The 27687-nt window shown below is 42.8% G+C and overlaps 2 protein-coding genes across 2 annotated transcripts in view; one reads left to right on the top strand and one right to left on the bottom strand.

The window, feature by feature from the left end:
- The first annotated feature begins 1069 nt into the window (after positions 1 to 1069).
- On the top strand, positions 1070 to 5164 carry sco2 (synthesis of cytochrome C oxidase 2). Its single transcript, XM_084331189.1, has 2 exons — positions 1070 to 1165; positions 3889 to 5164. Exon 2 carries the CDS (start codon positions 3899 to 3901, stop codon positions 4826 to 4828), a length of 930 nt encoding a protein of 309 aa, XP_084187315.1. The 5' UTR covers positions 1070 to 1165; positions 3889 to 3898; the 3' UTR covers positions 4829 to 5164.
- Positions 5165 to 10214: 5050 nt separating this feature from the next.
- Positions 10215 to 27687, bottom strand: part of ncaph2 (non-SMC condensin II complex, subunit H2) — a 38351-nt gene continuing 20878 nt past the window's right edge. Inside the window, exons 11-20 of the mRNA XM_084330325.1 lie at positions 26307 to 26370; positions 25555 to 25659; positions 25283 to 25327; positions 21270 to 21340; positions 16101 to 16206; positions 14208 to 14294; positions 13944 to 13993; positions 13655 to 13756; positions 11476 to 11625; positions 10215 to 10596 (exon numbers count right to left, since the gene is read on the bottom strand). Of these exons, the coding sequence (XP_084186451.1) occupies positions 10447 to 10596; positions 11476 to 11625; positions 13655 to 13756; positions 13944 to 13993; positions 14208 to 14294; positions 16101 to 16206; positions 21270 to 21340; positions 25283 to 25327; positions 25555 to 25659; positions 26307 to 26370 (930 nt within the window). The 3' untranslated portion in view covers positions 10215 to 10446. The remainder of the gene's footprint in view (positions 10597 to 11475; positions 11626 to 13654; positions 13757 to 13943; positions 13994 to 14207; positions 14295 to 16100; positions 16207 to 21269; positions 21341 to 25282; positions 25328 to 25554; positions 25660 to 26306; positions 26371 to 27687) is intronic.

Here is a 27687-nt window from a genome sequence, read left to right on the forward strand (position 1 = left end):
AGGTTGAGATCCAAGGCAGCTCTACAGTTTTTAAAAAGCCTTTAATAAGTGGCTTACATTATTTAGAAAAATCTTTTAAAAGTCCAACATGTTTCGGCCTACATGGCCTTCTTCAGGGTGTACACATTGTATGTGTAAATGACTTCAACTAAATGTAAAACTACTAAATGAGCTAAAGTTACAAATGTCACTTAATGCTGATGTGAATGTGCCCTTTAAATAAGGTGTAATATGTACAAAGTTCACTCAACTAAAATATGAAACAGAAAGTCCTGGCTTTGAGCTGACTGAGATTAGCATAGCATTAGCAACACAGGTAGGGCTAACCAGGAGCTAAAACAAATGTATCCAAACCGAAGCAAACATGTTAACTGAGCATTCACAGACGACTCACACATCTATAAACAAAATACAATATGATGCTTGCACAATACAAAAACTTACAAGCAACAATTTCCAAGGCACAGACAGAGCTGGAAAATAGGGACTGCAGCTGAGAGCAAACCCGGCAGCATCGCATGACTGAATCAGCCAATAGCATCAAAGCTAGAACAAGCTAAATAAAAATATTGCAATACTCAAAATGTCCACCAGAGGGAAAAAACACAATGACCAAAACATGTTGTCTTGTATGTGTCATAATGTCTTGATGAATTGAAAATGGGGGACCCTGATGTAAACAAGTCGAAAATGTTTCTCTGGTCTGCATCCCCTTAACAATTGTTTGTATTGAGCCGTACTGTATTGTACCCATTCTGCAATCTGTTAATAACGTTTTCAATCAATCAATCTGTTTCTACTTCACAGCTACCGTACATCAAATCTATTGCACCGCCTAGCGGCGACGATGGAATATTGTATGCTCAAATGCACGAATCTGCAGAGGGGAATACCAACATATCCCAAATAATCGGATTCAACGATTTAACGACGCCGATTTAACAGTCGTTTTTATGCACTAGAAAAATAATTTGTATAGATTTTTTAGTTTGTTTTTTTGACTGTCATAATTGTATGCCCTTGATGACCCATAGATTGTCGAATCGACGAATGAGAGAAGAAAGCGAGCGGCACTGGGTGACATCCTCGTGTGTTTCAGAGCTCCTTGGGTTCACAACAACGCTACAGTCGGCACGGGGAGAGGTGGGGTGCCCTGCGAGACAAGGTAACGTTAACGTTAATCCTACGTTTATTTTCTTATGGGTCTACTACCTTTGTTTCATGCATTTAACACGAAGGCAGCAGCCGTGATAACAAGCTAACATAACAACCTACGCGATATAGCCAAGATTAAACTGAAGCTTCCTGATTGTGTGTGATGGTTGAAACCTTTAAACCACTGATTGATTGATTGATTGATTGAAAATTGTATTAACAGATTGCAGAATGGGTACAGTACAGCTCAATACACACAATTGTTAAGGGGATGCAGACCAGAGAAAGACCTTCGTATTGTTTACATCAGGGTCCCCCATTTTCAATTAATAATGAATTGAATATCAATTACTGTAATTTAGTTTGGGGTAGTACTCATCAGACCCAACTTGAGCCCATACCGTCTGCAGGAACGAGCTCTACGAATAATCAGCTGTGTACATCGAAGTCATTCTTCTCAGCCTCTATTTCATAAGTTAGGTATCCTCAGTGTTTATCAAGTGAAGATCTCCAGATTGGTTTATTTGTGTATAGTTCTTTAAAAAGAGCCCTTCCCCCTTTCTTTCATGACATGTTTGCCCACAATGACCAATTTCATATTTGAGATATAAAAAAAAAAAAAAGTAATCGGAGTATAATTTTGCTTCTTGGAGAATGCCACATAATAAGCCCCCTAGGGCCTAGAAGGTTTTCAGGCAATTCTCCTTCACATCTCTTTGTGTATTATATTATATTATATTATATTATATTATATTATATGTAATTGTTTTTATGTGTGTAAATAAACAAAACAAACACTGCAATAGAATAAAGCTAATTTGCATATTTAAAACATTATGTGGGTCCACACCATTCTGATTGACAAGCTAAAAGCAATTGGTTTTGATAGTTTATCAGTGAGCTGGATACAATCCTACCTGGAGGGGAGGGAACAGATGGTGGAAGTAAACGGTACCCTATCCCCCCCCCCCCTCACAGTGAGCTGTAGCCTGTGGTGTTCCACAAGGAAGCATACTAGGACCGCTACTATTCCTAATTTATGCAAATGACATGTCGTCAGCTAGTGACTGCAACTTGTTCCTGTTTGCGGACGACTCAGCCCTGCTGGTCTCTGACAAGAACAAGTTACAGGTTGAAAAAGCCCTCAGCTCGGAAACTAGGCAAAATCTGCATATGGCTCGCCGACAACAAGCTATCATTACACATGGGCAAAACAGAGTCCATTCTCTTCGGTTCAAATAACAAACTCAGCAAGACCGACGGCTTCTCGGTTACAGTGGATGACAATATTATCACAAGGAAAGATGAAATTACCTACCTGGGTTCCATCCTAGAGGCTAATCTTTCCTGTGACAAAATGGCATCCAATGTAATAAAAAAAGTCAACCAACGAACGCGATTCTTGTACCGGATCTCCTCTCTGGTAAACAAGAATACCCTGAAGACTCTAGCAGGAGCACTCATTCAAGGGTACTACGACTATGCTTGCACCTCATGGTACCAAAGCACCTCAAAGGCACTAAAAAACTAATTACAAACATCTCAAAACAAGCTAGTCAGACTACTACTTGACCTGACTCCTAGAACCCACCTCACCCCTGCCCACTTTGACAACCTAGGATGGCTTAGAGTAGACGACAGACAGAGTACAGCAACTTGCAATGGGCCTGGTCTACAAGATACACTACGCGACCAAGGTACCCATGTACATGTCAAAATACTTCCCAAAGGTCAGTGAATACCACGATCACAACACCAGAGGGAGCTCCACAAATCATGTAAAACCCAGATTCGGCTCAAACAAGGGACTAAACACGTTTCGCAATTATGCCACATCAATGTGGAACGCCCTACCTAAAGCTGTAAAGGAATGTGAATCACTACCCACTTTCAAAAACACTCAAAAAACACCTACGTGAGACTGCAATTCGAAACTGGCCCCTACAAATGTCCTAACCTAGTTGTACAGTAAATTACCAAGTAAGGCTTTGTCAATATTCCAATGCACAGTGTAAAATGTGTGTGTGTCCCCTACCCAACCCCCCCCCCCCCCCCCCACCTCCAATGTACAGCCCTCACCCAACCCACCCAACCCCACCCCACCCAACCAACCTCCTCCAATGTACAGTTTCTACGCCAAATGTATATACACTCCTTTTCTGGACACTTTTGTATCACAAACAGTACTGTATTTGCAAATCTGATATGTCATAAATGTATAGATGTAGCAGTACTGTCTATCTGTATGTCATGTATGTCATATATGTTATGATGAATTGAAAATGGGGGACCCTGATGTAAACAGGACGAAAGTCTTTCTCTGGTCTGCATCCCCTTAACAATTGTATGTATTGAGCTGTACTGTACTGTACCCATTCTGCAATCTGTTAATAAACTTTTCAATCAATCAATCAATCAATCCACAAAACCTATTAATTGTCTGTGGAGCAGCACCCAGCCTTAATACCTGATGACATCACACGTTTGAGTCTTATTTCTCTGGAGAGAGTAGCTCATGTTCACAAATATCAATTGCACTTTCCCAGGCCATGGAACATTGTAACTCTTAATTTGGGTGGTGTTACCCTTTAATGTTATTGTTTCAGGTTTGTTAAATGTATCCTTGCATGCCTGTCCGGGCTGTTGACTGCATCAAAGCGTTGTTGCTTTTACAGTGACATGGCGATGCCTACTTCCCCAGTTCAATTCAACAAGTGGTCTCTTCTCTCCCAGTTCAGGAAGGATGCTGTCCCTGGAAAGGAGCATGTTGGGCGGAGCGAGACTCGTGAGGTGTGCCTTCAGCGTGAGCTCCCCTCGCCTCGTCCCGTCCGACAGCCAGGGGGCGTGCCACTACTCCTCTCTGCCACCGATGAACGGACACCACCGTCACACCTTCCAGAGAACCTCAGCACCGTACGGCTCCTTGGCGCGGCAGCTGCTTGGAAGCCGCGGCCATCTGGGCCGGCTGCCTCCTCCTCAGACCCAACGGGCCCCCCTGTCTCGGGGCCCTGACCCCCCGCCGTCCGCACGCGCGGCTAAAGTCAAGCTACGGACGCGGCTGCTGGTGACGCTGCTGATCGGCGGCGGCCTGCTGGGCGCATGGTGGTACGTGTACGCGGAGAAGCAGCAGATGCTGCAGAGGCAGCGCATCGAGCAGCTGAAGCGCGTGGCCCTGGGCCAGGGCGACTTCCACCTCACGGACCACAGGGGTCGGCCGAGGACCAAGGGGGACTTCCTGGGCGGCTGGGTGCTGCTGTACTTTGGCTTCACGCACTGTCCCGACATCTGCCCCGACGAGCTGGACAAGCTGAGCGCCGTGGTAGCCGCCCTGGACAAGGAGCCCTCGCTGCCCGCCGTCCAGCCGCTGTTCGTCACCGTGGACCCCGAGCGAGACGACGTGGCCGCCTTGGACAGGTACGTGAAGGACTTCCACCCGCGGCTGATCGGGCTGACGGGCACCGTGGAGGAGGTGAAGCAGGCGGGCCGGGACTACCGGGTGTACGCCAGCGCGGGCCCGAAGGACGAGGACGGGGACTACATTGTGGACCACACCATCCTGATCTACCTGGTGAACCCGGACGGCCTGTTCCTGGACTACTACAACCGGATGAAGTCCGAGGCGCAGATCGCGGCGAGCATCAGGAACCACATGAAGGTTCACACGAAGCTATGATGAGAGAAGGGGCGACCGTGCTGCAGACCTGTTCCCTCATCTCACCACTTTGCTGAGGCGTGTGTGGGTTTGAACAGCTCTGATAGAAAGGGTTAAACTATACTGAAAACACTTGTAATAACTTGTGATGCACTGATTGATGCATCATGCAGAGTCTATGAAGGATAATGGAAGTTATTCATTATTCTGTCATGAGGAATGATGTTGATCTACTACCCATAGGCTGTGTGGCGCAGAGGTACTCTAAGAAATACTGTTATGCAGGAGACCCGAGTTTGACTCCCGGGTAAAACAAACTTTCCCCTGAATTTCCCGAAAGGGATTAATAAAGGAACAGTTGACTTGACTTGATGTAGTAGTCATATATAGTAGTGATATCTCTCACACAAAATAAAGATAAGACTATAGAATGATTTAAAGAGTTGCACAAATATCTTTCAAGACGAGAAAATGTATAAAGAAAGAACAATAAAACTTTATGAAGTTGAGGGGTAATAGCTTTCCATTAAGGGTGGAACGGTTCACAAAATCGACGGTTCGGTTCGTATCATGGTTTTATGTTTACGGTTTTCGGTTCGGTATACGTTTTATTTTTATTTTTTATTTAACACTCAAAATACCATCATACATCAACATAAGATATATAGCCTAAAAATAATCCAACTTTTCAGTTATTCTCAAGCACGTAGTCATGCAAAAACTGAACGAATGAGGCCATTTGACATTATTTTTGACATTATTTTGACAGTGACGGTTAGAGCTAGGAGGGATTTTGGTACAGCAAGAGGGGAGGCATTGCTGATTTAAACATGCTTCTAATTTATTTGGTAAAAAAAAAGGTTTAGTAGCGGTCTCGACCCCCGGAGTCAGCATTGCCCTGCGGCTTGGGCCGATCGTCATACTAACTCGTTTGGCTGAGTTAGGGGGAGGGAAGTCGTGGGTGGTAATCTGGCGTTGTGGACAGCGACACCTACAGGTCAGGTCTGGGCGCCTGCTCAGCGAAAGGCAGGAAGTGGTGAAGGCAGCGTGTCGGAGGAAGCATGTGGTAGACTTCAGGGTTCCCTTGTACCGACCAGTAGGGGGAACATGCGCACAACGACCAGGTAGGGGAGGGGGGGAATTGGCATAATGACTAAATTGGGGGGAAAAGCATAGATTTTTTTTAACCTTTAATAATGTTTGGCACACAAAGACCAAACTGTCTGAAAAATATAGGCAACATTTGTCAAAGTATTAACTTTTAAATTATTAAACATTTCCATTTGTGGCCACATTATAGACAAAGGCCAACAAAGTATGCATAATGCTCAACCAGCACTAGACTTTATCAAAAAGTTAAAGTCACAGAAAAGATTAGGGTTTTAAATAAGGACGTTTATGGGGTTTCTTGTATTAATAATAATTTGCACTAAGGAATGTTGTAACTGTTGTTATCTTAAAAAAAAAAAAGAGATGTTACAAGGGAATGGGGAATATAAACCCCCCCACAGTGGTGTGTGGAGTTGGTACGTCCCAGCATTTCGGGCCGATTTTGGGATTCACCAACCGTCCCAATAAAACATATATAATTAATATTATATTATAATATATTGTCTATATTCATGTCTTGCCCGAAAGGTCTCAAATGGCCCTAAGAGAAAGCCCTTTTTGTCGTAAGTCCGTTGGTGAATGAGACCCAATGCCCCTATCATTTTCTACTAAGTGTACTTACCCTATTGTTCCACAGGGTGGCTCCATGTGGAGGAATATGGATGAATGAATGAATGAACTTTATTTAACAGATTGCAGAATGGGTACAATACAGTACGGCTCAATACATACAATAGGGGATGCAGACCAGAGAAAGACGTTTGTCTCGTTTACATCAGGGTCCCCCATTTTCAATTCATAGTGACATGGGTGAATACCATTTTCCAATACGAGATTAGCTTGTGGAAATCTTGACCGTTTAAAAGAGGCAGATTGCCAATTTCAAAATCAGACAAATCTAATCATCCAATCTTAAAAGATATTCCAGGGAATATGTAACCACATTGACATAGGCTTTGGTAAGCACTTGTTTTAAATGTCCGACAAACAATTCAAACTCCAATGCATTTAGTCGTCCAGATTTATTTTCTTTAACAAGTTGAGATTTCCTAATGTAGAGGAGACAATGCCATTGATGGAGTGGGATAGAAATGCAGCCATCTTACCTGGGTAAACTATTCTCAAATCATCACTCTCCATGACAACCAGTATTGTTTCATCAGCAATAGAATGCATGATTTATACTAAAACAGTGAAACATTCCAAATATTCTAAAAGCATTTAGACCTTTATTTTATTCATCCCTCAAAAGTATTGTCTTTGAGCTATTTTGAATTCTAGTTTACTATTTAAGAAAATGGAAATATTTCCTTTCAACCAAAAATATCATAAGTCATTATCCTGTCCATTAACACTTTCAGTACCCACCACGTGATAAGACGTTTTATCAGCCCAATGCCTGAATGCCCACCACGACAATTAGCGTTTTATTTTTTATTAGCGATCTGAATTCATATTTCATCAACCGAGTCTCCCGTTGGTATGCAGCCCCTGTAGGAGCTCAGATGTGAAAAAACCGCCCCCTATCGTCTCCCAGATGGTAATGCACCCTTTTGGAATGGACTCAATGAAAATGGATGAGAAAAGAAAAATCCGGAATCCACATTTTACTTCTCAGGCATGTAACCCGAGCCGATCGGATTCATTGTGGAGCCTCAGAACAGCGTGGAATACATGTGTACAGTATGTAGCGTTGGATCAATAAAAGCGATCAATTTTTGGAATGGCGATCAGGAATTGGAATGATCTTTTTGGAGAACATCTGATCTGAGGTAAGGAATCTATTTTACAAGTCTTGGGATAATCAGAGTTGTATTCGCTGAGATCTCAGCGTTTGCCCTATGTGTGATCTGTCTGTGTGTGCGATCGCTTTGAGGAAATCAGATAATCGATTTTTCAGATCGCCTATATAGCGTGCATACGTACACATATACTATCGATAATCTAGCGTTTATTTGAAAACTATTCATAATAGGCCGAAAAATGACAGTTTGTGTATTCTAGAATATTCCAGAAAAGGGCGATTATCATGGAATATAATAATAATTTTCCTTAAACGAGGGCTTTTCAAAATGATATAAAACGGAAATGAACCGATAAAAAAACAATCCGCTTCGACAATGTTGACTGGAAAACGAGTCATTGATAAGCGACGGGCAGATTAGACACATAGCCATAATTTAAAACATAGATTAGGTGTTATTAACGCTAACATTGAAGTGGATGGTGGGCATTCAAGCGGTAAATCAAGATTAAGCTTCGGCTCTGAAAGTGTTAACACATCTGTTAACTAGGGACAAATCAAATTTCTGCATTTGTGACATGCCTGCGCTCTTCTTCTGCATATGTGACATGCCTGGTGCGCCCAGCAATCACAGCGCAGGCATGTCACAAATGCAGAAGAAGAGAAGCCATTTTGATGCAACGCTGCCTCTGTGTTTACACGTTTATAAAAATTATTTAAAACGTTTATTAGCAACGCCGAGCTTTCAAACCATCACGTATCTCTGTCCGAAACCCTCGTGCAACTGTGACATTTCTCTGTGATACTTGTATAACGAACGGTTCGGGCAGAACCAGTTCTTCATGGTAAATCTAGGTTGGTTTGCTATGGACTAGCAAGTGACTGTGGATTCACTCGTCCAAAACCTGTTGGTGTGCATCACAGTCACGAAAGGGGCTAGCTGGTCCTGGACCTCTCTCCACACTGTTGGCACTCATTCTCATCTAAATATCCCACAGTGCGGCACCTCGCCACAGGGTGGTACGTTGGTGTGGATGGGGCCATCTGTGTGACATCATCATACTGCCAGTAATTATTTATTTTATTTTATTATTATTTATTTATTTTAACCCAGAGCCCCTACTTACGGAAGCGTATTGCCGCCACACCAGAAACAGAAAAAAAGATCACCATCACGTTATAACTTATTTTTATTTTTTTATCCACTTTTTCTCCTTATTTTCTATTCTTTTCCCATCCCAATTTCGTATCGCCAATTCTCCCCTTCAATTCTCCCCTCCCGTCTTGAACGTTGCTAGACTATGCCCCCCACTGGTCGGCTGTAGTGAGGATAGAAGCCTTGCATCACGTGTCCCCTCCGGTACACGAGGAGGCAGCCTGTCACATCTTTTCACCAGACAGCGCGGACTCTCAGTGGCGAGGAGTAACGTGTGGGAGGCTCACGCTGCCCCCGATACTTCCTGTCTCTGCTGTACAGGCGTCACCCAACCGACCTGTAGGAGTCGCTGTCCACAACGTCCAATCCCCACCAATCGACTTTCCACCCGCTACCTCTGCCAATTGAGATAGTATGACGACTGGCCCAAGCCGCAGGCAATGCTGATTCAGGGAGTCGAGACCGGAGTCTCTTGCATTGGTGACGAGCGCAATCTCCGCTACGCCAGCCAGCCGCCTACGTTATAACTTCTTGTTTTTAACATAAAACGTTTCACGTTATAACTTATAACGTGATAAGTTGGTCTCAGGCGGAGGTGGTCCTAGCCCCACACTCATCCTAACGAGCATAAGGATAGAACACAGACACTGTGTGTATTGTAACAGGGCACAGCTCCCTAAAACGCACAAAATGCGAGTAAACCGTGCGTAAAACCACAGTCTACATCACACATCCCTGCCATTTACAATAACAGCGGGATGACGATGAGGTCCCAGCACTAAGGACCGCATGAGAGACGGAGCGCTCAGTCCTGTGACTCCTGTCCATCAGATAGAACCTGACAAAAGAACCCGGGGAGGACCACCGCAGCGCAAATGTCCTCCACCCGAGACCCCTCTAAGCAGGGCAGAAGAGGCTGCCACACAACGAGTGGAATGCGCTCTGATGCCCGCAGGGTAAACCTGTCCAGCCAAGGTGTAACAAAGGACGATGCCCTTGCACAACCAATGCGACAGGCGTTGTTTTGACAGTGCTTTACCTTTGTTAGGGCCACCGTGACAAACAAACAGTTGACTGGTAGCCCTGAGGTCTCATGTGTGCTCAAGACTTATTGCAAGCGCACGAATATAGGACACAACAGGTGAAGGCTCCGTGAAACGTTTTATGTTAAAACAAGAAGTTATCACGTTATACTGATCTTTTCTTCCCGTTTCTGGTGTGGCAGCAATACGCTTCCGTACCTAATAACCAACTAAATAAAAAATGTCAAAGTATCCATTTTAAGCCTCTAACAGTGAATACCCTATTGTGTTGTAGTTTACACTATTATCAAAGGACAGTCTGTACAAAAATTAAATGATGCATACAGTATATAACCAGTGGCATTTCATTGATACTTTTTTATTGTTATTAAAGTTTAAACACTGCTTACAATGCTTCCCGGGAAAGCCAGTCCACGAGGGTTACACAGTAGACCGTCGGGTAGACAGAAAGCAGAAAGTTAAATATATCGCGCGTCGGGACTCAAAAGCCACTCCGGTTCTCGTCTGTGATCCGTCAAGCCGAGGTGATAAAAATTACACCCGGGTTTTTCCCGACTTCCACCGCTTTGTACCAAACTCTCCTTTTTTACTTGGAGAACACACCGTTGGAAGCGCCGGCGGGGGCCAGCGAGTCCTTGAGGGTTTTAAAGGTTTGGCTGAGGAGCGTGAGGCCCATGGTGTCGATGCACTCGTCCAGCCCCGCGGCCTGGTCCACCTCCACCGTGTAGTCGTTGGCCTGGGAGGAGAGGAGTGTTGTCAAAAATATCAATTTTTCTATACATATCGATTCTGAATATTTAAAACAGTTTCAATACTAATTTCCCGCAATATCGATACTTTAAGTTTCTGCACTATCGATTTTCAAAACAAAAATATATATTCCCCCCCAAGAGTAACTTTTTATTTGACAAAAAGTGATGTTTGGTGAAAGTTAGATTTGCACTTTATTAATCCCAATAGGGAAATTCATTCTTGTTTGATGATCAAGAGGCACCTTTTATTTGTTTTAAGTGAAGTTTGGTGAAAAAGCAAGTTATTGCACTATTAATCCCAATAGGGACATTCATCTTTGTTTGATCAAGAGTAACCTTTTATATATATATATATATATATATTTTTTTTTTTAAATGAAGATTGGTGAAAGTTAGGTTTGCACTTCAATCCCAATAGGGAAATTCATCTTGGTTTGATTTTTTTTGTGTCAAATAAAAACAAAGGTTATTTGAATGATTTCTAGTTTAAGAGAAAAAAATCGATTAAAATAGTAAATCGGATAAAAAAATTAAGAAAATCAGAGATTTTATTTTTAGGCCATATCACCCAGCCCTAAAACAAAGGGTTTATTTATATTTCTCTTCTCTTATAATACCAGAGAGAAGGTGAGGAGAATCGACCAGCAACAAAAGCTAAAAAAAAAAAAAATTTACATTTTAAGATTAAAATTAAAAAACACCCAGCCTATTTTATTATTTAGTATTATTGCACAATCAAAGCGGGCATGATGGCCACCCTGCATTTCACTGTATGCCCTGGTATGTACAGTATGTGACAAATAAACCTCTTGAATCTTGGTAGCAGGTTATTACAATACAACATATCTGTGTGACTCACTCACCAGCTGGAGGGACGCCAGCATGTATTTGCACGTTTCGAAGTTGTCCATGTCGTGGACGATGGAGGCCAAGGTTCTCCTGTGGCCCACGTCGCCGATGGCTGCTACGATCCTGTTCCCGTAGTCGTGGATGTCAAAGACCGGACGCACCTCCTAGAGAGGGAGGGAGAGAGAGAGGGAGGGGGGGTAGATCTCAGTGACGAGAACTGGGAGCACTGGGACAAAGTGAGGGAGGGGCCGCTCTCTTAACAGTCTGCAGTGTGATAGTAAAGGGTTAACCTTCTGTAGTGTGGTAGTGAAAGGGTTAACCTGCTGTTGTGTGGCAGCGAAAGGGTCAACCGTTTGATAGTGCGGCTGCGGCAGTGAAAGGGTTAAAGCTGCAATCTGATTTAGACGGGTTTCTCATCCACCTTCGACCTTTTCGGTGAGCGTGCAAAAAGAGGAACATAAATCCAGGTCAGAACGACGGGGCGGACTACAATATATTAGCATTTGTTAGCCGTGCTAGCGATCTCTAAACAATCGATCCATGCCAAAGCTAGATAATGTAAACGGTGAAAGACTCACACTCACAGCCATACTGCCGATTTGGCAAAATGGCATCCAGCCGTTTTCATTTGAAACATCTTTTAGTCAGAGCGCTGGTAGGGGGCCTCTCAGTCACGTGACTCAGATTGTTATTGCCGATTGGCTCCGAAGCGTTGTGTTTACAAGCAAAGAAACCCATCTATAAAACGTGGTGGTATTTTCATAATAACGGTCTTGAATGGTTTACCTCATCCCATTTATATTGTATTGTAAACACTCTGCATTGTATATTGTACATACCGTACTTTTCGGACTATAAGCCGTGGCTTTTTCCCCCATTTTTCGACCCTGCGGCTTATATAACGGTGCGGCTTATATGTGGACAAAAATCGAAATATTGCTTTTTTTACTGCATTGAAATGTTATTTATCTGTTCCCTTATTTACTTAATACAACTTGTAAATGAGTTAATTCTTGTTATTATGCACCACCACCCACAGAATCGAGAAAGAGCAATCAATCTGTCAATCCTTTCAGTGTCCGGGTTATATATGATGCCAAGTCTACATAATATTGGTTGTTTATAGCACAATAACATCTGATTTAATGTGATGGAAGAAGTGAAATGTGAGGTTTCCCGTGTTGAGTCAAATTAAGCCGCAGGCTCCACTCCTTACATATGGTAATTAAACATTAAAACACATGCGGCTTATATATGTACACATCATTCAATTTAGCTGCTGCGGCTTAGTCAGGTGCGGCTTATAGTGCGAAAAGTACGGTATGTATATTGAACATTTCTGTCTCGTTTACACTTGTTTAAGTACTTGACTTTCTATTTTATACTTACAAAAGTATCCTGTATTTCTGTATGACAACTAATAAAGAAACTTGAACTTGGTTTGATTTGTGGCTTTTCTGGAACTTTTCTTAATCCTCCACTGTTTACACACAAGACCCGCCGTCATTACACACATGTGAAGTTAAATTGAAGTTTGCCCCCAAATATGTTGACCCGAAATAGATTTACATGGATAGCTTGACAAGCTCCCATGTGGGGGCGTGGCTCCTCTTCCCAGTGCCACTCTGGTCTGACATGGGGCTGCTCGACTATAGCAAAAATTATTTTTATTGATATTGAAATCACGATTATTAAACACACGATTACTCACCGATTTGAGAACATCATCCATGTGACGACGACTGAATTTGTTTTGGTTTTAGCGAGAATGTGTGTTTGGGAAGTACTGAGCATATGACCGGATTAATTAAGAGACTTGGATTGGTACCTCTTCTACCACATTTTTGTACATTTAGTTTTGTATATTTTGTATAGCGTTTGATCTTTTACTCTTTGCTGTATGAAGCACAGAACCAAGCATTTCACTATAATGTACAACATGTACATGTGAAACTTGATTATACTACTCGATGTGTGCAAGTTTGTAAACAGACATTTTGATATCGTTTTGCTGTCGTTACATTTTCCCCAGGAATTCAAGGCAACACAGGGTGAGTAATTGTTATACAAATGATCATTTGGGGGGTGAAATGTTCCTTTAAGTATATAATGGAAGACGTGTAGGAAACGCTAAGCATTGCAGCTGGTTAAAAGTCCCCCCCCCCCCCCCCCCCCCCCAAGGCTCATTAGTACCTGCATCGCTAGCGTTGGTCGTATCTTGTCCTCCCAGGCCTTGACTCTCAGTGACAGAGATGTATCCTGGCCGAAGCGCTGGGAGTTCACCACAAACTGCTCCTGGAGGGGGAGGTGTCAGGCGGAGGCATCAATCAATCACTCAATCAATCAATCAGGCAGAGGTTCAGTGAATCACTCAGCGGGACGACATGAATGACAGGGTTGGCTTTGTACAAGACAGCACACACACATACATCCTGAATTTCCCCAAGGGGATCAATAAAGGAATATCTTATCTTATACATACCACAAATTTCTTCATCTGGTCTTCATAGCTCAAATTCTCAAGCTCGGCCTCTGGCAAGAAATAATACATTTGAAATGAATAAATAAGTTACTTGGCTACCAACGCATGATCACAGTTGTGAAGTTTATTATTATTATTAATAATATATATATTTCTTTTGTACATTATACCTCGAGTTTGAGAAAGGCGTTTAAATAAATGTTATTATTATTAATAATAATAATACATTTGATTTAAATGTTAAGTATGGCAGCATATGGTCACCTGCTAACATGAAGTCTTCTCGCCCTCCACCACCAAACTCTGCTGGGATGTCGTCCGGTAGGGGATCGAACTCGTCATCGGAGTGGTCTTCATCATAAGAACAGATAACAGTCATCATTACAGACAGAACTCGTCATCAGAGTGGTCTTCATCATAAGAACAGATAACAGTCATCATCATTACAGACAGAACTCGTCATCAGAGTGGCCTTCATCATAAGAACAGATAACAGTCATCATTACAGACAGAACTCGTCATCAGAGTGGCCTTCATCATAAGAACAGATAACAGTCATCATTACAGACAGAACTCGACATCAGAGTGGCCTTCATCATAAGAACAGATAACAGTCATCATCATTACAGACAGAACTCGTCATCAGAGTGGCCTTCATCATAAGAACAGATAACAGTCATCATTACAGACAGAACTCGTCATCAGAGTAGCCTTCATCATAAGAACAGATAACAGTCATCATTACAGACAGAACTCCTGAAAATGTATGTGTCTGATAAAGAGATAGGGATATACGTGGATGAAAAAGGTATGTGTCTGATATGGATATATTATTAAAAGATTGTATAATTGGTTGATATGAATATACCGTAAATCCTCTAATAGTGGAGGGTACTCGAATAAAGGATGGGCCTCTTATAATGGCCGGGGATTTGATGCATGCAGACAAATACAGGCCGGTCTCCAATATAAGGTCGCAAAAAAAGTATTTTTTTTTATTTTTCGTGCCGTGATATAGAATGAGATAAACTCTTGCCAATGCAAATCAAGTGCTGCCTCCCGCTACACTGACTACCGTACATGAACGTTTCCCTCTGGTTGGCGTTAGCTTTAGCGCTAGCTAACATTGTCATCTAGATCTGTGGTGTCAGCTTGATGACGTTGACTTCGTTTGCAAACGTTAACATTCGCTATCAATATGGCGTTGGCAGGCGAGGCTGGCGTTGTCCAGTTGACACATTACAGATCATGATGCTATGATGATAGCGTTAGTAGCTAAAGCTATTGCCTGCATGTTATCAACAAGATAGTAGTCGAGAAGGTACAACACGCAAAATGGTCAGTGCGGACCCGCAACCTATAGACAGTTCCAACTTCAGTGTGTGAATTACGTTAATCCCACAATTACTCAACTGCACTCAATATTTAAATACCAATGCTAGTCTAAATAAATGTAGACAGACAATGTACGTATTAAAAAATAGAATGAGCATGTCCATGTTTTTTCCATGTTTTTTCCCATGTTTTGCAATAAAAGTCTGAAAATGAAGGGATTATGTCCATGAGTGTCATTTTTAGAAATTAAGGCCTGCCTCTTATATAAGCCTCTCTCTAATAAAGGCCTGGTGCTCTTTGCAGCTGAGGTAAATACAAGACCCGTCCTATATTTGAGGATTTACGGTAGATAATGTATGTAATAAGCTAAATAGTATATTATGCTGTATTGGATTGTGAATTATATGAGTATGTATTTTATTATGAATTTGATTATTTATTATTATTATTATAGTATTTATTATTGTTGTTTTAATTGTCTGTATGACATGTGAATGTTGTGAGTGTATAAAGTCTGTAACTGTATTTTACGTGTTATGGTGGGGCTAATGGGGATCCAAATAAACTTAAACTAGTCATCAGAGTGGTCTTCATCATAACAGATAACAATCATCATTATAGACAGAACAGAATTACTATTAGTCTTTCTCTCTGGCTTTACGCTCAGCATTACAGCTAAAAGGAACACGCCTAGCTTAGCACAAATGAATGGAAGCGGAATGGCTAGCTGTTGGCCAACAACACCACCTCTCCGGGAGTCTTAAGCTAGGCTATAGCGGGGTCCGTATCCACTCCCATTCATATTGGTCACACCACTGTTACCGTTGAGCCTGTCTGGCTGCTCCAGGTCCTCCCCCTGCTCCACCTCCTCCACCTCCTCCAGCTGCAGGTAGGTCCTCCTCAGCTCCTCGGGAGACATGAACACACCCTGGAACAAAACAAAGGGTTAGCCTGAGGCCATGTCCAGACAAAACCGATTTCGGTCGTATCAGTCAAAGTATTTGATCGTATGTACCTTTCATCCACACGGAACTGCGTTCTGGCAGCCTGAAGATGCTACTTTCTGAGACCGGCTCTCAGAGTGCGCAATTCTGAAGACGCCCCCCTTGCGTCACCATCTTTACAAGCTATACGCGTCTTCTCCTGAACCGATGACGCGATAGCCCACCTCTCCCTTAACACTTTAATCGCCGGAGACGCCGAAACTCGTCATTCCCCGCCATGCTCATTCTGCCGAAGACGCCGTAACACGTCTTTGACATCAATATTTCAAAAATCTGTGATCGAAATCATATTTCTCCCCCGGGGACCTGAGATATACTGCTGAGCTCCACTCAACTCTCTAACGGTTCAAGAGCGCCATCTGGTGGCCGATCGGCAGATCGCCCAACACGAAGTGATCTGTGGATGAAGTGGTGCTCACCCATATTTAGTCCGGGCACTCGCTATCGTTAGAGGGACTCCATCTTGACACAGTGAACATTGATCGGTGCAAATAACTCGATAAACAACATGATTTGGACGTATATACTATTATACAACCTGGAAATGGATCGGGTATTTATACATCCCATAATAGGAATATCTCTGCTCCACGCTCATCGCCCAACGGCGCGAGGAAGATACGGTAAGATCCAGCGTTATTTTCCAACGTGTTCTTTACTAACTGCTCTGATGATCATATCACCCACACTAGATGAATGATATAACGTTGCCCACGGAATTATAAACGACCCCCCGTCCATCCGGTCAACATCAGATCATACGTAGTAACTCCTAGAAGCACATCCAGTTGAAATTTTTTATCTCGCACAGATTCCTACCAAACTGTATTTGATCATCAATATAATGCATTTAGGGCTATATATCAAGTTCTGGAGAAAGCTGCAGAAAATGATAAAAACATACTTATACTTTAGACCGTATTTTAGTATGAATATGTGAATGAAAAAGTATAATGTTGCTACACCCTGAACAATAGATATAGGACATTGAATGGGCCATAATAATGTCAATTTAGCAATACAATTTAAAAAGTTATAGCCCTGCAAAAAAGGGGAACTTCTCCATAGACAAATAGAGATGGCGAGGGATGGTCAGTTATGAATGAAGTTATGGCCTTTTTACAGACAACTTTTGCTAGTCGAAAGGACAGGACACACACAGGGACAAGTTAAACATCAATCAATTAATTTAATACAACACAGGTAGTTTGAGCTGCCTCCGACCGCACCACGGGGCTATTATATTATATACGGCTTTGAGCTCTCTCTCTCTCCTGCCGATTAAAATCTTTGAATCTTGAGACGTTTTCGTTTTTACAGAAACCTTTTTTTAAATGAAAACAAAAAAGATCAAAATCGTTTTCATCTGGACAAGGCCTGAGACTCCTCTCTTAACACATTGTGTGCCATAAACAGCGTAAGTCGTTATTGCCCGCCATGCGTTGAACGCCAATAACGGCGTAAATCGTTTTTGGGATCAATATTTAATTTTTTCGCCATGGCATTCATAATTCATCCAGCCTCTCTCCGGACTGCAGCGGCACCCTGTCTGAGATTGCAACGCCTCAATACCGCAGCCTGGTGGATGGTCAGGCGAGTTACACTCACGCCAGACCGGAAGTGGCGATCGGTGCATCGAGGAAATCCCTCCGGCAGTCATATCTTGTTACGTGGGTCCAGACAAACGCTCGAGTGCATTTAGATCGCTTTCAAAACGCAATAATCGATATGATTTAGGCGTTTATTGCGCCATACAAACCGGAAATGGATCAAGGAGATCGACGTCAAATAATTGGGATCTTTTTCCTCCAGTCTCATCGGCGAACGGTAAGAGGACACTAACGTTATTCTCAGCCCAATTGTCAATTTATTTGTTTGCAATCAATCTGATAAATATATCAACCCATACTAAATAAAGCCGTTACTGACGATCAAGGAATTATAAACGACGCATGATGAAGCATAATATATTGCGTTTTTGGAATTATAGCAGAAAAGCTTAAAAACAGACTTAAATTCTAGACGGTATTAACACAACAATGTATGAATGAAAAAATATAACGTTCCCACATCCGGAACGATAGATAATCGATGTTGAATGGGCCATAGCAATGCAGATATAGCTATAATATTTAAAAAGTTATAGCCCTGCAAAGAAGGTAAACATCTCCATAGGCTCACAGCGCTGGCAGACTGGGTATAATGATGGGCACAATGCCCGGCGCCCAATGTGTTAACACTTTGGTTGCGACTTGTTAACATGGTTAAACGTGGTTGAATGCGCCCAGCACCCACTTCAATGATAGCGTTGTGAACGCATAATCTCTGTCTTAAATTATGGCTATGTATCTAATCTGCCCGTCGTTTATCAATGACTTGTTTGCAGTCAACATTGTCGAAACGGGATTTTTTTTTTTTATATATATAAATCGGTTCATTTCCGTTTTATAGCATTTTGAAAAGCCCTCGTTTTTCAGGAAAATATAGATTCCGTGATAAATGGCATTTACTGGAATATTCTGGCATACACAAAAAACGTTGTCATTTTTCGGCCTATTTATTAATCGTTTTCAAATAAACGCTAGATTATCGATAGTATATGTGTACTTATGCACGCTAGAGAAGCGATCTGAAAAATATATTCTCTCATTTCCTGATCGCACACACACATGGGGCACACGCTGATATCTCTGTGAAAATAGATCCGATTACCCCAAGACTGGTCAAATAAATTGCTTACCTCAGATCAGATGTTCTCCAAAAAGATTATTCCAATTCCTGATCGCCATTCCAAATATCGATCGCGTTTATTAATTCAGTGCTGGGTACTGTAAATATGTATTCCACACGTTTTCCGGCTCGGCGATCACTTGGGTCTCTTCAGATGCCTCGCCGGAGAAATAACATGAGGAGGCTGGACCCCCCCCACCCCCCACCATCAGTCTAATCCAGGGGTAGGCAACCCTAGGCACGCGTGCCTGCATAGGCACGCGTGCCTGCATAGGCACGCGGGGGCATTTGCATAGGCACAGGGGGCAGCAGTGTAAAAAAAAAAAAAAAAAAACGTATATATATATATATTTTTTTTTGCTCTGGAAATATTATAGTGAAATATTTTGCACTGTTGTCGCATTTATCTTGTTGAAATCCTCCGACAGGTTCTTTTTACTACCACATATTTAATTGAGACCCTTTATTTGTTTATTATTTCAATTTAGCTGGAAATACATTGCTACATCATTCAGTAACATTTGCAGAGCCTTATAACAAAAACATTATTACGGTCACCATTGTGACCAGTGGGATTAATCAACAATTTTTATTATTTATTTTTCTATTTCATTGAAAAGCCATTTTTTAACTCAAAATGTGAGTATTACCAAGTCAACTTGTGTTCTTAAAACAATGACAATAAACATAGTTTTATTAGGTTGAAATAATGTGGTTGTGTACTTATTTTTCTGTTAACTTATTATGGATTGAAAACTGAAAACCTTAATGCACAGTAACTGAACTCAATATTTTTAAGTTCTGGTAACTTATTATTTTCTTTTTTTTTTACAGTAGTCTTGCGATCAATCAAAACTTATTTACACGATATACCTCACATTCACCCTCCATTCACATCCTGGTGTTCTCCTGGTGTTCTCCATTAGGCCTGTAGGTGGAGCTATGACAGCACACGTACAGTACACACACCGATGGTGTGTGATGTGTCCAAAAATGAATGGGCAAATGTGAGTGAAATGGTCGCACTGTATGCAGCTGTTTGTCTGCATTGCATCCCCCCCCCCCCCCCAACTCAGATTTAGGGTTGATACAACCATCATAATAATATTGTTAATAATAACAATAACAATAATGATGTAATAATGTAAAAACTATCATTAAAAATACCTGATTATGAGAAAAAGAAATTACGATGCATGGAATATTGTTGAGGCACACTAGTTACAACTATATTTCAAACAGGCACTCCATGTCAAAAAGGTTGCTGACCCCTGGTCTAATCCAATGGGGTGCAGTTACACAGGGAGAGACAATAGGGGGAGGTATTTTCCCAATGGAGCTCAGAGAGAGTCTGCAGCACTAGCGTGAGGCTCGATTGATGAAATATGAATTCAAATCGCTAATAAAAAAAAATACGACAAACAAACGCTATATAGCGTTGCTGGCATTCAACTGGCGGCATGAACTAACGACAAAACGCGTCCGTGGCACTCAAAGTGTTAACGGTGACAAAACATCCCGCCTTCGTCACCTCCCGCCTGGACTACTGCAACGGGGTCCTGTCCGGGGTCCAAAGCAAAACCCTGGACAGGCTCAAGTATGTTAAAAATTCAGCTGCCAGGGCTCTAACCCGCACCAAACCCTGGCAGCACATCACCCCCCACCCTCATCCACCTCCACTGGCTCCCCATCAAATCCTGCATCACCTTCAAAACCCTCCTGCTCACCTACAAATCCCTCCACGCTGTGGCACCTCAGTACCTCACTGACCTCCTCCACCCCTACACTCAGTCACGGTCCCTGCGATCCACGGACACTGGTCAGCTCTCAATCCCCCGAATCAGACTGTGGACCTTCGGGGGACAGAGCTTTCAGCGTGGGAGCTCCCACCCTCTGGAACTCCCTCCCCGCAGAACTCCGCAACGCCCCAACTCTGGACTCATTAAAAAAACTGCTCAAAACCCATCCTCTTCAACTTGGCCTTTAACTCCTAATTTCTCACTTTGTTGTGTCTGTCCACTATGTTAGTTACTTTTGTTATTTTTTCCCACCTATGTAAAGCGACCTTGGGTCTTTTGAAAGGCGCTATATAAAATAAAGTTATTATTATTATTATTAAAAACAAGCTCTTTTGATGGACGTTCTCCCAACGGACGCACATCTGAACAGTATTTACTGACCCAAGATCTGCCTGCCGTAAAATAAAGCTGCCAGAATAGTGGGTTTGGGGGCTGGCCTGCACGTCACACACACGTACCTTCTTCCTGAGGACCCTCCTCCGACTCCGCAGCTTCTCCTTCATCTTCAGCAGATAGATGTAGTTCAGGTCTGCGTTGGGGAAAACAAGTTAAATGAGTCAATGGGTGAGTTCCCCATGTTGGACACCTAAAGCCCTGTTCTCCTCCTTTATCAATGATGCCGTGGGCCGGGTCCATTCTCAGCACAATCCGTTCTTCATACTGGATACGAAGGTACAAGTTCAAGTTAAAGTTAAAGTTCCTTTTATTGCCACACGGCCAGGCCGGTGGAATTCAAGCACGGTGCAGGTGGTAGCTGCGACAATACACCACAAATAACATAAAAGACACATGGAACAGTACAGTACAGAATACACCACCTAAAACATATACACAACGGAACAGTACAGTACGAAAAAATACAGACATCAGGTGCAACGTAACAGAAACCAGATAAACATAACAGCATGGGGTAAATTTAAGAGGAGTTGGAGTTGAGCAGTTGTATGGCCTTGGGGAAGAAACTATGATTGAACCTCACAGTTCGACTACCCAGTGACCTGAACCTCCTACCAGAGGGGAGGTGTTGGAAGAGGTGGTGAACTGGGTGCAGAGGGTCACTAATGATTGTGGTTGAGCGTGTGATGGTATGATGTTTGTGTATGGAGTCCAGAGTGGGGCTCCCATTCCTAACTGCAACCATCAACTCCTCACTCAACTCGGGGGTGGTCCCCACCTCCCTAAAACAAGCCAGTCACACCAGTCATAAAAAAACCAGCCCTGAACCCCACGTCATAGGCAACTATCGTCCTGTCTCTCTTCTCTCCTTCCTTTCTAAAACACTTGAACGTGCTGTATCCAACCAACTTACTGCTTATCTCTTACAGAATGACATCCTAGACCCTAACCAGTCTGGCTTCCGGACTGGCCACTCCACAGAAACGGCCCTCATCGCAGTCACAGAGGCACTTCACTTAGCAAAAGCGAAAGGCCTCTCCTCTGTCCTGATTCTCCTAGATCTATCTGCAGCCTTCGACACAGTCAACCATCAGATCCTCCTCGCGGCCCTCGTAGGAATGGGAGTGGCTGGCTCTGTGCTGACATGATACCTCAATGGCCGCTCCTACCAAGTGTCATGGAGAGGGACTCTGTCGGCCACCCGCCCCCTGCGGAGGGGTGTCCCCCAGGGCTCGGTCCTAGGACCCCTTCTCTTCTCCCTCTACACTAAATCACTGGGTAACATTATCACGTCTCATGGCTTCTCGTATCATTGTTATGCCGATGATACTCAACTCTTCCTCTCATTCCCTCCCTCAGATATCCACGTCTCTGAGCGGATCTCGGCCTGTCTGTCCGGCATCTCCGCCTGGATGATGACCAACCACCTCAAACTGAACATAAGCAAAACAGAATTGCTCCACCTGCCGGCCAAATCCTCCCCCCTGACCGACCTTTCCATCACAGTCGAGAATGCAGCTGTGACCGCGTCCCTGACCGCCGAGAACCTTGGTGTTGTCCTCGACAACCAGTTGAACTTCTCTGCTCACATCGCAGCAACAACCAGAACCTGCAGATTCCTCCTGAGCAACGTCAGAAGGATCCGCCCCTTCCTGACAAAAGCCGCCTCGACTACTGCAACGCACTGCTCGCTGGCCTCCCGGCCACTGCCACCAAGCCTCTTCAACTCATTCAAAACGCAGCGACCCGCCTGAATTCAAACCTACCGAAGTCGGCCCATGTCACCCCACTTCTTAGGCCATGGTTGGACTAATGTTTTTGTGGCGTTTTTTTATACGTTTTTGAATACGTTTCATGTCCCTATTACACAGAAATGCGTTTTTTGGCGTTTTTTTGTGTATACGGCTGAAACGCTAAATTGTGTTTGCGTTTTGGAGAACCGCTAAAAAACGCGCCGACAACAGCGTGTAGTCAGCACGGAGCCGTTGTTGCGAAAACGCCCATGCGCAGTAGATACCATCTGCGTGCCCTTCCGGTGACAGAGAGCTGTCCCAAACCAAATAGCTGCAGCTACTATGTGTTGTCAAGTTATTGTTATAAGGACCCCAGTCCAAGCTACAACAGTCTGCATTCCCTTAACAATTGTTTGTATTGAGCCGTATTGTATTGTACCCATATGCAATATGTTAAAGAAAGTTTACATCCATTCATTCTGCTAGCATTACCGATTGGCACTGCCACTGGATAACATGAGCTAGTGTTAGCCATCAAACCCTGTTAGCTCAAAGCTCCTCTTTCAACTTAACAAGCATTAAACAAAATGGCCCAGTCATCTATTCACCTTTGTTTAATACACACAGCGTTGTCTCTAATGTTATCTAACCACTGATAGCTCCCGATATCATCAGTTTGGTGCTGGCTAAGTAGCGTGAGCTAACGTTAGCTTCTAGCCACAATGCTATACTGTTATAATGGCAAATTCCATTGACGTTAGCATGCAGCTAACAATGCTACCGATCTTTTTTTAGACTAAACTATCCGCTCTTGGTGGTCACTTGTGTTGATGTTAGTTTTGTTTCATCAACAAATGACAGGCAGAACACATAGTGAATGTATCCGTTTTGTTTATTGCACTTTTATTAGGCTTTGCTGAAAAAGAATTGCTGCATTGAGTAAATAGGCAAGATGGTGGCGCGGCATAGGCGCCTGCCTTGTTGACATTTTCTTTGCTGGAGCTTCCAGGAAGTGTATTGGCACATTCAAGTTCTGATTGGTTGAAATTGCCTTCATGTTTGCCACCTACTGCCACCTACTGCTTTGGCAGTGTACTACATCAGTGTGCTCAGGTGACAAAAACGAAAAAAAAAAACGAAAGTGTGACTCGAGGCGCACGACGTCGCGGCGAAACGCATATGACAATGATATGAAAATTAAACGAAAGGTGTAACCGCAGCTTTAGGGACCTGCACTGGCTCCCCATTGCTGCACGTATCCGCTTCAAGGCCCTCGACCTAGCATACCGTGCGGCAAAGGGAACCGATCCCGCCTACCTCCGGTCAATGGTCTCTAACTACACACCCTCAAGACCCCTACGCTCTGCATCTTCTGGCCGCCTCAGACCTACTCCTATCCAAGCTCCGGAAGAGAAGTCGCCTATTCTCAGTCCGTGCCCCACAATGGTGGAATGAACTACCCACCCCAGTTAGGACAGCCGAAACCCGTCCAATCTTTCGCCGTCAACTAAAGACGCACTTCTTCAACCATTATCTGAAATAATGAAGTTTTTTTTTAAATATCTAACCCTAACTAACCTTACTGTCATGCACTTATCCTAATAAACTAACCTACACTGTAACACGCAACACTTTGATGAACATTGTTACTCAGCTGATAGAGTTGTACCCTTCCTGATGACTTGTCGTACAGAACTTGTAAGTCACTTTAGATAAAAGCGTCAGCTAAATGACTAAATGTAAATGAGTGGGGAGTTTGCAGTTGATGGTTTTGGATGCCCTTTTTATGATCCTATCTAGTCTGTGTAGTGTGTGTTTGGGTGTGTTGCCGTACCATACAGTAATGGATAATGACAGAATGTTTTGTATTATGGCTGTGTAGAATTGGACCATTAAATTCTTCCTGACCTTGTATTTCCTGAGTTGTCTGAGGTGAAATAGTCTTTGATTAGCTGTTTTGAGTAGATGAGTGGTGTGATGGTCCCTGTTTAGTTTATTGTCGAGGGGGTGGCGCTGTGATAAACGCTGTGCTCTCAGAGTAGGCTTCAGTGTTTATTTCAGGGCTTGTACAGACTGAAGTAGGGCCGCGCTGACTTTGCATTAGTTTTGTGGCTAACTAGCCGTGCTGTGCTGTGCTGGGAAAGGACTCTACCGCTCAACAGCAGCGTTGTCAAGTAGGAGATAGAGCTAGTGGTCCAGAATTTGGAAAATTCTGAAGTTCAATGATATTTTTATGAATATTTCAAAGGCGGAATGAGAAAATATAACAATTTTTACTTCATTTTCTGAGCTTGTTACAGGCGGTCAGTAGGTCTGGTATTGTAGGGCATTGGGTCATTTACCTGGAAGATCTGGTCCATTCTTCAATTTGCGCTCAGGGGTATGGTCTGCAACAGAATGGTAATCGGTTAGGACTAGGTTTGGGTGGCATTACAGTATACCAAGGCATTCATTCCAATACCTCATACAATCTCTGCTCTGCAGAAAAAAAATGCTAGTTTGTAAAATACTAAACGTGTTATCAAGCGTGCATACACAAACAGTGTCTTCCATATGCCAGTGAACCAGCTCCAGACGTCTGGAAGCTCAAGTATACACAAACACAGTGTCTTACATATGCCAGTGAACCAGCTTGAGAAGTGTGGAAGCACAGATGGGTCTTTCCTTTTCCTCTTGCCTGCGTCGTCCAGCCCACTAGGAACCCTGTAGTACTTATTCCCTAACAACACACACAGACACAAGATAAGATAAGTTATTCCTTAATTGATCCCCTTGGGGATATTCGGGGCGTCATAGCAGCATGGGGGAGGGGGGGGTAGAAAGACATAAATATAGGCAATACAATTATAGTAGAGGTAAAACAGTGTAAACAATATATAAGCATATGAGCAAATAAACAGTGTAATCAAAAGGTGCAGATGAGGGTCTGTATGCCACATCAGTTATATAATATACATTACAATAAATATAGTCAATAAGACTTAGAATCTGAATATGTATGTATACAGTATACACAGGTGCAGTATACATAACGGTACCCTAAATGGCATGATATACGTCATACGTTGTAGTCCGTGCAGGTTAGGTGGCAAGAGTCAGACACACTTAGTGGTCAGACATTCCTAGTAGTTCTCGAGAACTATTTTTTATTTTTTTATTTTTTATCCCCATTAGGGATACCACTTTTTCACTGGCACTTTTTAATTGTTTGCAAATATCAATGTTTTTCCGCTCATGTGGCCACGGTAAAAAATCTCACTGCAGACCTATACCGTGATGCAACGACTGGCTCTCTAGCCCAGTTAGCCAGTTAGCAAGCTGACCCAACTGCAAACCGGCGCTAGCAATAAATAGTGTTTTTCTCACCCGCTTTCAAAGGGGCGGTCTTGCCGAATGTAGCGGTAGAGTCATGTAACCTCCACACATATTCCTGTAATAGAAAAAACAAGCCACGCTAAAGGGTCAATTGGTTTGGAAATGTTCAATTTGACTTGAGAAAACAGGGTTAGGGTTAAACATTGTGATTTGTCTACACTGCCACTTGAGAAAACGGGGTTAAATGTTGTGATTTGTCTACACTGCCACTTGAGAAAACAGGGTTAAATGTTGTGATTTGTCTACACTGCCACTTGAGAAAACAGGGTTAAATGTTGTGATTTGTCTACACTGCCACTTGAGAAAACAGGGTTAAATGTTGTGATTTGTCTACACTGCCACTTGAGAAAACAGGGTTAAATGTTGTGATTTGTCTACACTGCCACTTGAGAAAACAGGGTTAAATGTTGTGATTTGTCTACACTGCCACTTGAGAAAACAGGGTTAGGGTTAAATGTTGCGATTCATCGGTCAACTTTACTAGACTAGTGAGTCTCAACCAGTCAGGCCAGATCCCCTCTGATTTCACCAGATTATTTTTGGGGCTCATGAAAAGAAATACATAATATTTATATAAAGATGATAAGGTCGGTGGGTCTTCTCCAACAGAGAATCGTAATACCGGTAAATCACTGCCATATGTATATCCCTCTATAAAGCCCTGGTTGGAAAATAACCATCATATCTTACATCTATGTTGCTTTGGAACAAAAGGTGGGCGGAAAGGAACCCAAACCCGAGCATGACATGAGAGCAGAATGGCCCGCCGTGTGAATACGGTCAATTCTGTCCATGCTTGAATATGTTGGTGGTTCGCCAACTGGCATCCCTCTGTATTAGGGACCATGAACCCAAAGGGTTGAGAACCACCGGATTAGACACCAGTAGACAGTCGATGTAGACAGTCGATGCCGAGGGGATGCCGTGCTAAGCGTAAAAGCCTACCAGTTTGTATTCAATGTCTCTTTCAACCAAGAGAAGGAAATTATTATTCAAGAGGGTTATGTATTCTTAGAACATGTAAAAAGGTAAGAACTAATGTAAAAGCTAGATGCGTTTAAATTTTGGGAGTTAAATTATGGAATAGCCTTAGTGACGGGTTAAAGTTCTAGTGTACTTCTCAGGGGAAATTTAAAAAACCCTTAAAAAGGATAAAATAATTCAGGAGTACAGTTTTGGGTAAAAAAAAACATCAAACATTTGTTTTTTCTTTCAAAAGATTACCGGTATATCTTGTAGCATATTTTAAGTTTTTCTTTCTTAAATTTAAATATATTTAGTTTTTAAGACTTTGTTAGGGATAGGCAATGTGCTTCAGCCTATTCCTTTTTTTCGGACGTTGATTTTGGATTTTGAGTGTGAGCTTGCCTTG

This window comes from Notolepis coatsorum, assembly GCF_963971535.1.
Source record: "Notolepis coatsorum genome assembly, chromosome: 15".
Taxonomy (NCBI): Eukaryota; Metazoa; Chordata; class Actinopteri; order Aulopiformes; family Paralepididae; genus Notolepis; species Notolepis coatsorum.